Genomic DNA, 12818 nt, shown 5'->3' with positions numbered 1-12818 from the left:
ATATATATATATATATATATATATATATATATATATATATATATTTTATATGTATATAAGTTTATATGCACCCAAAGGTCATTGCAAGAGTCAGCCCTCACGAAGCAACCTCGCTTAGGAAAACGAGTTCAGTCGACAAAACAGAACAAGAAAGGAAGACAATGGGTGACATACACACACCATAAATCATCTCTTTGTCTGGGTTTATCAAGAGTGCCTCAGCCATATTGAAAACCCACAAATCACGTCAGCTCGGGTGTGACTGCTCAAACCTTCAAGCTTGCCAGAACAACCAAAGCAAAGCAGAGAGAGAGAGAGAGAGAGAGAGAGAGAGAGAGAGAGAGAGAGAGAGAGAGAGAAATGACGGGAAGCCTGTCAAAACTCTGTAAGTCAAAACGGTACGTCAGAGAGAGAGAGAGAGAAATGACCGGGAACCCGTCAAAACGAGAGAGAGAGAGAGCGTAAGAGAAAAAGAGAGAGAGAGAGAGAGAGATAAATGACGGGAAACCCGTCAAAAATCGGGAAGTCAAAACGAGATGTCTGAGAGATGGGGGGGAGGGGGGGGCTAATTCGTCGAAAATGGAGACGTCAAAACAAGACCGGGAGACTGGAAATGGAAAGCGGAAGTCCCGGAGAATTGTAACCGGAACTAGTCACGATTGGCTGGATCGATATGAGAGCGATTAATCCAAGCGTAGAAGCCATGACCCGTTTTCTGCTCTGGTTGTCTATTGGTAAACAATCGGCGGGACTGGACCAGTAGGAAGCAGCCCGAGTGATGACGTCAGAGATGCTGTGCCCTTATGGTGGAAAAGTCTCATATAAAGGTCCGATTTCGTGTAATATCCAGCAACAGTGCTCGTAACTGCTGTACAGGTAATAGTTGTTCTCTTTCCAGTGCTTCTGGTATGTATGAAAAGTGAATATTGGATTACTTTTGACTTGGTTTTCCTTTCACTGTTTGCATTCAGATAATAGACCAAAACACCTTGAAAACGATCAAAATTTTACAGATAAAACTACAAGCACGAATGTTATTAGAGAATGGGTTGTAGCCATACGCGGCAAAAAAAAAAAATAAATTATAAGAAAACTACTTGGTGAGGAAATTGTAAAAAATTTTTTTATCAACTCGGAATTGATCATAATCTATTTTTCCAATAATTTCTTATTCTGACTTGAGAGGAGACGTGGCCATTTCTTTGCAAAAACTACAAAGATTTTAAAGGTAGGAAGTTTATCGTACGTGTCTAGGAAATGTTTCAGGATAAACACAAAACATACTTGTCATTTATACTGTCTGTAGTCCTCAAACAAGCTAACCGCATTACCCAGTCCCAGAATGCATATCAAATTTAGCAGTTATGCGTGCTTTATATGCTTGTTCGGTATTCAACCAACATATGAATCAAGTCTTTAACTGATACAATAGAAAACTTTGTCAGAATCAACATTTTTCCAATTACTGATTTTTTTTAGAGGTTCTGTGTATTTACTAAGTTCTAAAATATTTATCCAAAGAGCAAAGCCATCCAGTTAACAAGAATGGTACGACCGTATTACTACTACTACTACTACTACTGCTGCTGCTGCTGCTAATAATAATAATAATAATAATAATAATAATAGTAATAATAATAATATATAAAGGGAGTAGACACTCGTTTAAAGAGGTTCTGTTGGAAAAAATGGCTGTGTTAGTTGAAATGATGCTACCATTCTTTTCAACAGAATAATAATAATAATAATAGTACGCAACCATATCAATACTACTTAATTGTGCAGTCATGAATTTTTCTTCAAAGGACAGCACGTATGTGTATGGTTTCAAGAGTTATATACCGTAACCTGATGTTTATGAAGCGTGAAATAACTTGCTTTAAAAATGCATTTTTATATAAATAGTGTCTTATAATTGTATGATATTGTGAAGAAGGAGTCTTAAAAAATGGTCATCAGTTATTATAGAGAATTGTGCCCTAAAACAATCTGAATATGCGGTAAGGCCATCTTGCTGTCCAACCACTCCTACTCCTGAATGGCCGAAGGTTCCCCAGTGCATGGATTAACGTCTGGAATTTCATGAGTCATTCATAAGGATTATTAAGAAAAATTTACAAATCGGATGATAACACATTGGAAGATGATAATGGCATTTTAGTTGAAGATACTTAGTACTTGTAAAGATACATTATTACGTATGAATTAGAAATATTTCAAAGAAAATATTTTTCGACACTTCGAGTTAGTATGTGAAATGAGTTAGAGATTGTGCTTCAATTAAAAGTGCATTTTCCTGTGAAACAAACTATCTCTCTCTCTCTCTCAGCAAGTGAAAAGCTTAGTACCTAGATATATACAATTTTTGTTTACAGGAAATTCAAAGATGCTGGTACTCCTTTTACTATCCGTTCTGTCTGTGATGGTCACAGCCACACCTTACGGGGCACACTGGAACAAGCCAAGTTATGGAGGCAAGGTAAGACTACAGCCGGTTTAGGTGAGATCTGAATTTAATTATATATCTATATCTAACTATCTATTATATAATATATATTTATATGGTCCTGCGGGCCTCTTTTATAGCTAGTGCTACTTTTAAAAGCAAGTCTACCATAGCCGTCTGCGCATGCGCGCCTAAGGATACTCCTATCACATGATGTGGGTTTGTATGTTGGGAAAAATACAAATTATTGTTGAATTTGTCACACACACACTCATATATACACATATATATATATATATATATATATATATATATATATATATATATATATATATATATATATATATATATATGCATATATGTATGTATAAATGTATAAAGCACATCCAGTATATTAGAATACTTGATCGTAAAAGCCTACTGGTCATCTTACGGAAAGCCGGTATGAAGTTTAATTCCTAATATTTTATATGTAATACAGTTTTTTTGTGTGTGTAATTTAGTATGGTAAATTACTAGAAGTGCATGAAGGATTCATGTTCAGTGTTAAACTCTTGTCAGATTTCTTCTTATTTTTTTTTTGTCACTGCTGTTGAACCGAAAAGTATGTGCTACTTCATATTTTGGCTACCAAGATGTCAGTGTTGAGAAAATTAGATCATTCACCCATTCCTCCATTCTTTGATAAAAGATAAACCAGGATTCTTATGGAATCGGTAAAGAATTTCCGAGTTGTACAAAGAGATGGCATGCAGTTATTTCATGAATGGAAATTTATTGTTACCCACAGGGGGTTAGTGTCGCCAGTGCTCTTCACACGTTGCACTGTAGTCATTACTAAAGGTTCTTAGCGGCATCCCTTTAGCCCCCTAGCCGCAACCCCTTTTATTCCTTTTACTGTACCTCCATTTATATTCTCGTTCTTCCATCTTACTTTCAACCCTCTCCTAACATTTGTTTCAACATTATTTTGAGTGCTGAAAGACCTTATAGGTCCCAGCACTTGGCTTTTGGCCTAAATTTTATATTCTAGTTCATTAAAAGAAAGTTGAAATGAGTTTTGTTTATTTATGGTACATCTTTGTCATCATGATTGTTCCTATCAGAAATAGGTGGCAGTAATATAAGTCAGTCTTAACATTTTAATTTTTTATTTTATTAAAAATTATTATTCTTATAACTAATGTTTTTGCTGTACGTTATTATTTAATGGTTAAGGGATGCAATACCAACGTTCACCATATCACCAAGATTGTAGAAGCTACAACTACAACCACAACTACGGCAACAGTTACTCAGGCTGCTTCTACAACTACTGTGACTCAGGTAAAAAAAATGAATGAAATAAAATAAGGCAAAAAATATGAAGACTCTTCGTATACAGAATGTAAAACATGCACACACACACGGTGTCATAAAAAAAATTATGTATAGTTTCTGTGACTTTTTTCCATGAAGTATTTTTACACATGTTAATTATCATTCGTCATTATAAGATTAATTGCGGCGTTTTGCGAGATGGAAGATTTTGATAACTTCAAATGTTCTTTCCTTTGGGTTTAGCTAGATGAGAGGAATTTTACAGGAAGAAAACGGTTAATGTGAAATTAACTTTCTTGAGCTGCCTTCAGTCATAGGTTATGACGTTGAAAGAGCAGTAATCTTCCTGGTGCTTTTATCAACTCCAGTTCTTTGGAAGATGGAACTTTAGGCAAATATGTTGTTCACTTTGATTAAAACTTGTGTTCTGATTTCTAAATTACCTTTTTCTCACTCACATGCCATTCCACACAAGTACAGTATTGCATTGTATTTGGTATGAATCACTTATCTCATAATAATGTCTTGAAAAACTTTATCTACTTGTGTTATACAATAAGATAGTATTACTGTATTAATAATATTATTATTATTAATGGATATTGCTAGAGACTTTTTAGACCATTGCTGTAGATCTTCTTGGTAAAACCTTTCAAGCATTAGTAGTGACCAGTTAAAGCTTAAAGTGGGTGCTGTCTTTGGGGTCTCAAACAGTTCTAAGTACTAAGACCTCAACCCCTCAAGGGGTTAGAGTCATCAGTACATCTCATGTTGTGCACAATATACATCACTACAGGGGGTTTGCAGCGTCCCTTCGACCCCTAGCTATACCCTTTTTTAGTCTTTGTACTTTACCTCTGTTCCCTCTTCATTTCTTCCGTCTTGACGTCCAAGATCTGTGTTACTTCTTAAGAGCAACTGTGGGGTTTTCTCCCAGCTCCACCTTTAGATTCTTGCATTACATATCCTTTGTTTTATGGATCTGTCCAACTACTCCAACTCCCTCATTTCAAGCTTGATTGCTGAATGGCCAAAAGCGCCCCAGTGCTGGGCTTGACAGCTTAAATTTCATAAAATCAAAGAAAGACTTCAGTAATTCTAGTGGCCTCCCAATCACTTGGGTTGCACTCTCCATTTGTACTGATCTTTAGTTTTTGATTCTGTGTGAAAGTACTTAATTATATCAATTTTTTTCTGGTACAGTACATAAAACGCTTTTTCCCCAATAGCTTTCAGTCTCAACGACAACTGCAACAACAACAACAACGGCTACTGCAGCCACTGCAACTGTTACTAATACAGTTACTTCTGTTTCGACTGCTACAACAACCACGACAGCAACTACTACTACTACCGCTACTCTTGTATCAGCAGTAACGACCACTGCCACGACCACACAGACAACTACTGCTACTGTGACTACTTCAGTGACCACTACACAGACGATTACCTCTGTTTCAACCACAACTAAGGTAAATATAGAAATGAACATTGTTAAATGCACATTCTCACAAGTTGTGGACTCCTCAGTATTGACAAATCATTAGCTATCCAACATTTAATGAATAGACATTTTCATTAGTCATATTACATTACCTAAAAACCTCAGTCATACAGGGGGTGATGTAGATCTCCTCCCTGTTGCATTCTTGGCTAGGTAAAGAATGCACTACATGGAAATGTAGGAACTGTCTTAGTCTGCATTTTACCCTTCTAAATCTTTAACAATGAACATAAAATGATATTGCAGACATAATTCAAGTGATTATCAGTCTAAACTTGAGTGATTATGAGACGGGACCATTATCCTTTTATTAACTCATTTATAGAACTTATTTTGAATTCATTATCCTGATTTTATAAGAAATTTTGTCCAAAAATCTGCAACATTATGACAAAAGTAGTTTGTTGAAAAATGAAAGTGGACAGTTAATGAAATGTATATCAAACATGAACTCCATAAGGCTATGAAATATATGCTAGATGTTTTAGGTTGCTATCATGAAGATATGTAAGGTCACATTTAAACTCCCTGGAATTTTTTTTTATGTTTCCTTAAACAGACCTCCCTTTTGTGGTGGCAAATTTTACACCTAAAACAAATGCTCTTGAGATGGAAACTATGTCCATGAAGACATGCACATGAGAACAGCATACTGTCCTAAAATGTGTCATGACAAAAGTAAAGTATACTGTAAATTGTAGTGAAGGCATTTTAATTTGATATTAGCAAAGGAAAAGTATCCATCATTCTCTTACTTCAGTGTCATTAATAAAGATAAATTTATTGTGTATTGTGTGTGTGTGATTTTTGCCAGACGTCTACGGTTACTGAGAAGAGCGGCACCACCACAACGACCGTCACTAATGTCAGCACTACAACTACAACCATTACACCCACTCAGACGGTCACCGTTACAGTTTCTACCGTTGAGGGATATGATCCTTGCTACATAGGTAAGCATGTTTAAGAAACAAGAAATACAGTATTTATACCCTTAGGCAAACCATGTGGTAATTCTTGCATGTTTCATTTACAGCTAGTCCCTGGTCAGTTTTTCTAGCAGGGCTTGAAAGTGTTCATGTTAATGTATTGGTTGGTTTAGATTAAACTAGCTTATGCCAGCAAGGTAGTAAAGGCAAGTGCAGTAAGGTGACAGGGATTAACAAGCCTGATGTGAATCTTTGGATGCTTACCAACCAACAGACAGTAGTTATGGTGTAGGTATGCCATGTCTTCAAACTATTCATGAAAGTCTACAAATTTTGTAACTTATTTATACAAGCAAGTGGCAGATGTCTAGCAGTTTATTTATTTAAGCAGGCATTTATGAAGGTCATCATACAGAGTTGATTACTGGTAAGTTAATGGTAAAATTTGATTTTAAAATATTGTGACATTTTGGACTTGAAAGCATCATTTTCCTATGTTTTAATGTGTGATTTAAATTTTTCTGATATTTGTTTCTTTTGCTGTAAAGTTTTATATAACACCAGCACCACACTCATGGGTGCTGTGTTCAGTACCAGCCACAGTGGAATGAATGGTAAAACATAAACAAAGGACAGTAAATATCTTGGTAACAGTAAATTTGCGATAGATTTGAGCATTGAGTTGCATACAAATCGCATTACTGAGACTTAGGATACTGGTATGAAAACTCTGCTCTCAAATACTGTAATGGGTTAAAGTAAAATATGCCAAATTAATCTTCATTCTGTTTGTAGATGTTTTCTAATTCTTAAAAAGGTAAAAGTGAGTGAAAGATGTGTACACGATAAAAACTCATAATTCTTTAATGACATTGACTTCATATGATTGATATTTGTAAGAATAAGAGAGGGTGATAGGGTAAGTTTGTGAGAAGGGGCTAAGATTCTCAGGTATAGGAAGAAATGGAGTGACAAGCGAGTTTTATAGGAGAATGTGAATAGCATTACTGAAATGGATGAAATTATGCTATGCTTGAAAATGCTCAAGTGGAATAAGTTCATGGGTAGTGGTCAAAATACATGAAGGACAGGGTCACTGAGTTAGCGGATGATTCATCCAATGTAGTAAGTTAGTGTAATGAGATCTGTGTGTCAAATTTGTACACTTTCATAGGGCTCTTGTGAAGGATAGCACTCAAGAGGTGAAACTGCAGCAAGGTAAAGTTAAAGAAGTTGTACAGAAGGGATGGAAGAGACGAGATGAAATGGATGAAAAATGAAAGGCAGAAAGTTATGCATCTGGGAAGGAAGGAACAGAGGAAGCCCACAGTGGGATGACACAGCACATTATAATGAAAGGATTAGTAAAGTAAAAGTGAGGTTACATGAAGTGCTGATCAGAACACTAGGGCAAGATGGTGTAGACACGTAAGATTATGGCAAAGGTAGTCAAGCACAATAAAAGAAGGGAAAAACTAAAAATTATTGGTGATCTTGAAAGTGAGCAAGTGCTTCAGGGAGAAAAAATTGTTTAAGGGAAGTGAATGGAGAGAAATTTTAATGATTTTATAATAAAACATGCAAATTAAGAGATACTTTTGCAGAGAACAGCCTTGTGGTGGTGGAGTGAGTATTTTGTAAAATGATTGAATATATGAGGATAGAGGTATGTACATAGCACATTAATGAACCTAGAAGAAATTTATGTTGAAGCTGTAGGGAGAGCTTTGAAAAGTTTTAGGCATGAAGAGCTGAAGGGATTGAAAGGGAGATGCTGTAGTATGGTGGTGATTGTGTGACTGATTAGCTGAGGAGGGCCTCCACGGTACTGCAAATTTGAGGAATGGAAATAATGAAAGCATAACATTGCCCGGTATACCTAGCAGAGACAAGTAATCTTAATAAAAACAATGTGGCTTTTAATAAAGTTGATACAGTGCAATCAGGATGATATATTGTAGGTAATATGTTGTGAACAATTAAAAGTTTTATGATAGATGCCAAATGTGTGGTAGATATAGATAAGAAGGGATTATTTGTGATGTGAGGGTCAGGTAAAGTGGTGTCTTTGAAGTAAGTATCTTAGACGAGGCTGTATCATGTCTTCAAGGATGCTTAATATTTTTATATAAGGAGAGAAGCCAAGTACAAGACTAATTCAGTTGCCAGTTTATAGGATGGAATTATTATTAGAAATAAGCCAGTATTTGTACAGAACAAACCTAACCAATTAACTTGAAAATAAAGTTCACAAAATGGATAACTTTATGTGAATAAATGGAAAATGAATGAAAAAGACAGTAAATGAATTTTAACAGATGACTAAACAGTCAATGTAAAGCATACATTAAATATATGTAAAGCTAACCCAAGGTACTTTACTAAGACAATTGTGCATGGTGCTCAGAAGCAGTATTACACACTCTTTAGACTTGAGAATATCAGTATCAATGCTACTTTCACAAGGACTGCCAGAGATTAACAGAAAAGTAATTGAAGGTTGCTGGTACAGAGTATAGATTCTGATGCTTTGCAGTGTGCACAAGTTCTTGAGGTACTTGTACTAAGGGTAGGCATGGAGGTTCTTTGTTGAAAAAGAGATCATAGAAGGCCAAACAGAATAACTTTTGATGGCTGCCTAAGTTATAGTTACTATTGGTTAGGAAATAGGCCATTACCGCTTCAAGCAATCTTGTCTGAGAAAGATTGAGACTCTTGGAGGCTGTGGACATGCAGGTATGAAAGCAATATTCTAACAATGTGGTAAAATTTTGCAAAGATGAAAAAATGCTTAAGAACATCTTGAGATACATTGGTCACAAGAAGAAAATGGGAGGGTGATTGGTTGAGAAATGTGGATCATTTAAGTCTTTTGAGGAGTAAGCAAAGAGACTTGAGAAATTGGTAGCTGGGGTGTGGAAGAGAAGCTACAGCTAAAAGGCCTTCATATTCATGGAGCACAAAAAAGAATGTCTGAAAAATGTAGGAGTGTATGTAAATAAAACAACTCATATTGAGCAAATTCTTTGTATGTGGTGTTCATACTTGATTTAGTGATGAACATGGAAGTGTTTCTTCTCTTTTTATGTAGGCTATTCATATTTGTTGTAAGGTATGAAAACATGCTTGATACACATTAAAATTTGTATTTACTCATTGCCATCATACACCAAAATACAGTAATAATTAATTCAACCATTTTTATCTTTGTTGTAGACCCCCGTCAAGGCTCCAGTTTACGAAGTGACAGTACACCTAGTAAAGTGAAAACCTCCAGTGGGGCCAAGGGTTGGACATGGTCATCTTAAAGACAGCAAAGAAGTGGGCAATGAGTCAGTAATCACCCCTCTGCAGGATAAACAAGAAGCACCATAGAAAATTATTTGTCAGCTGCGCTGGGACTGGGAAAATACGTTTCTGCGCATAGCAGTCTCCATCAGATGTCACTTAGGGAACTGAAGTTGATTTTGCTGCATGTATGTAAGACTTCGCACCATTCTTTATGGCAAAAACTTCTTATTTGCTTATTTTCAATTTTCTTTTATAACTTGAGGGTAAAAATTAGTCAGTAGTTTTGATAATTAACACCAGTTTGCCTTTGCACAACTGGAATATATGCATATAATTACACGTATTTAGTGGTTTTCCTCTATAAATGTAGCTAGCCAAGATTGGTAGCACAACTGTTATCATCAAAACTTGAAGCAGAGGCATCAAATTTAATCCCACTAATTCCTTTTATATGAAATAGGGGGAAAGGGAAGATAGATACTAAGAGGTTTCAGTGGAAACCTAATACAGTATGGCAGAAGTCTGATTATTCATTATTTTTTATGCAATCCATGCTAAATAACTGAAAATTCCAAATACTGTAACTGGACCCCTACTTTCGTGGTATGTACAATTTTTTGTTCATCAACTAAAAGCCTATTTAATTAATAAATATAACTCCCATTGCCTTTGGTATTATGACCAGTATGTATTCTACATAAAGCAAATTTCCAGGCATATTAACATAAATGCAACCACCACCTAGAACATTCTTATAAAAGAATACTGCAGCATATTGTGGCTACTGTACATATTGAACATGGGTATTACATGTTCATGAAATTAGTGTGGTATGCTCCAGATGATAGTATAGTTTCTTTGCAACATCTCCTTAACCCTTGCTTACATTGCTTTCTGCCCTACACTTTTTATCAAAGTAGTTTGGCCAAAACAGAAACTGATTTTAGTGCAGTATGCACAAGAGTTACTAGGATAAGTGCAGACAACATCAAAGAAGAAAGTTACATTCGGTATTTATATTAGGTGAGGGATTATCATCACAGTAGCCTGCTGAGAGCTGATTTGATGGTAAGGGAAAGAAAGATGAATAGCCAAAAGAATTAAAACATGGAAACTGACAAATGAAGTGAAAATAGGGTATGAAGAGAAATTGTCAGCAAATATGTTTTCAAAAAGTGGCCGGTGGAAACAAATGGAAGGAGCCATACAAAAGACAGCAGTTTTGTTACATGATGTGACAGGGAAGGGTTGTGAAAGGATTGATTATGTTGGAATCAAGATGTATGAAAGGGTGTTGAAGAAATAAGAAGAGAGCCTTCAAGCTCGTGCAGAGGGCAGTTAGAGAAGAGATTTAAGTTGCATGCAGGAAGAAAAGGGAGAAAGGCTGAAGTGGCTGTGGAAAGATGATGAAAATTTGAAATTAGGAAATTATGCTGTGCAAAGATGAAAGTGGAGAAACTTAAGTTGAAGAGTATTGAATAGTAGAAAGATGAAGGCAGTACGTTATTTTGAGAATTATCTTAATACATCAAGATAATGACTACAAACCAGAGGATGTTCATATGAAAGACCAATAGAGAATATAATACTGTATCTGAGTTATTCAAATGTCTCGAGGGAAGGTGAAAAGTATAAAAAGCCTGAGGATGGTCACAAATAACAAGCAGTTTAAAAAGTTAAAAGTAAAGGGTATTGAGATTATGAGTTGACTAGATTATATGAGAAGGGGATGCACTGCAGTGTGAAAATAGTAGAGGAACATGAATGCCACAGCATGCTATGCTATGAAAATATTGGAAGCGAAGGAGGAAGTTAGAAAAATTGTTAATACCATTAATTAACAGTTTAGCTTTTTGCCAGAGAAATGAATAACAGAAGCAGTCTGTAATAAGGCAACTACAGGAATAGTGCAGTGTGAAGAGGAATAGGTTAGGTCACTTATTTGTAGATTTGAAAAGGCATTTTACATAGTACCAAGACAAGCAATCCCTTGGGCACTATGAAAATAGAGCATACCAGAAAGACTCATTGAGGTAATGATGCTATCAGAGTGAAAAGAATGGGTGTATCAGAGGAATGAATACAGATGTTAGTGTTCAGTTATTAACCCTAGGCCCTTTGCTGTTTGTCGTGGTAATGATGGATACAGTACTACAAACGAGTCTAGAAAGGGAGGACTGTAGGCGCTGCTGTAAGTAGATAACCTAGCATTGATGGGAAAATTAGAGGAGGAAGTTGTAGAAATGTTTAAAACACAAAAGGGTGGAAAATAATGATATTTTTATATATTGAAGTGGCCCCTTTAGATGGAAAATGTACTGCAGGTAGTCCCTAAAACATGTACTGTAATTAGAAAAAAAATTGGGCATTGTTTACAAACAGTACTGAAAGAGCAGCGCAAAGTCAGCTCCTCCACATTTTGTCTAAAGCCTTAAATAACCTGTATTTGCATTCATGACTAAGGAAATTTCAGCCACAACTCAGTAGGAAGTCATCAAAAAAAAAAAAGCATTTTACTGAATAACCAAGTTCTTTGTAAATGGCTTATTTTACAGTTTTCAAGGAAACCTCTTAGTTAGGATTGTTTAGCATTGCAAATTTAAGAACCCAGGCATTGAAAAATGTCCAACATTTGCTGGTGTGATATGGTGCCCAGGGGAGAATCTGGATGATTATAATAGACTTTTCTAACTGATTTCCTGTTACTGCATAGTACTTTGTACAAATACTGTAGTGAATTTCAGCTTGAAGGAAGGTAGGTCTTCCTGTTGATTATGAGGCTGTATTCCCACTAAACAACTGTCATACCCATCCTCTTGCCAGTGAACTAGTGAATGGCAGTATTTTTTATGTATCTGTGCCAGTCAGTGTCACCTCTCTAATCCTACCCGTGGGCCAAAAGGTCATTCAGAAATTTAACAGCAGCTATCATGTATCTAGTAAAAAAGCTACTAAATTGTACCCTTTCTATACAGATCTCCAGCGTAATTTCAGCATCAAAGATGCCATTTACATGGCTGCTCTGGCCTGGAATGATATCAGAAGGTTAACATTTCTAGAGCCATGGTGAAAATTGTGGCTTGATAATGTTAAAAAGAATTTGTGGGTTTGGTGCCATGAAGACTTGAAATTACTAATATATACTGAAGGCATTAGTGTCATGAGCAGGCTTACCAAGGAGGATAGTAGAGGGCTGGGTGAAAAAGGATGAAGTATAAGTGATCTCACAACCAACAGGTGAAGAAATTGTCTTGAGACCAGTCTCCAGATACAATAGACCAAGGAGGATGGCAACAAGGATGAATAAGAGGAACAGATGAAAGTGGCA

The 12818-nt window shown here is 35.9% G+C and overlaps 1 protein-coding gene across 1 annotated transcript in view; it reads left to right on the top strand.

Annotated features, from left to right (window-relative positions):
• The window catches only part of LOC136832038 (spore coat protein SP65-like), a 46410-nt gene extending 36255 nt beyond the window's left edge, over positions 1-10155 (top strand). The window contains exons 3-7 of the mRNA XM_067092539.1: positions 2376-2479; positions 3665-3772; positions 4996-5238; positions 6085-6223; positions 9416-10155. Coding sequence (XP_066948640.1) covers positions 2387-2479; positions 3665-3772; positions 4996-5238; positions 6085-6223; positions 9416-9507 — 675 coding nt within the window. The 5' untranslated portion in view covers positions 2376-2386 and the 3' untranslated portion in view covers positions 9508-10155. The remainder of the gene's footprint in view (positions 1-2375; positions 2480-3664; positions 3773-4995; positions 5239-6084; positions 6224-9415) is intronic.
• The last annotated feature ends 2663 nt before the right edge of the window (positions 10156-12818 follow it).

The sequence above is a fragment of the Macrobrachium rosenbergii genome, chromosome 49 (genome assembly GCF_040412425.1).
Source record: "Macrobrachium rosenbergii isolate ZJJX-2024 chromosome 49, ASM4041242v1, whole genome shotgun sequence".
Classification (NCBI taxonomy): domain Eukaryota; kingdom Metazoa; phylum Arthropoda; class Malacostraca; order Decapoda; family Palaemonidae; genus Macrobrachium; species Macrobrachium rosenbergii.
Note: the sequence above shows the minus strand (reverse complement) of the source record. Positions and strands in the feature narration are given on the sequence as shown.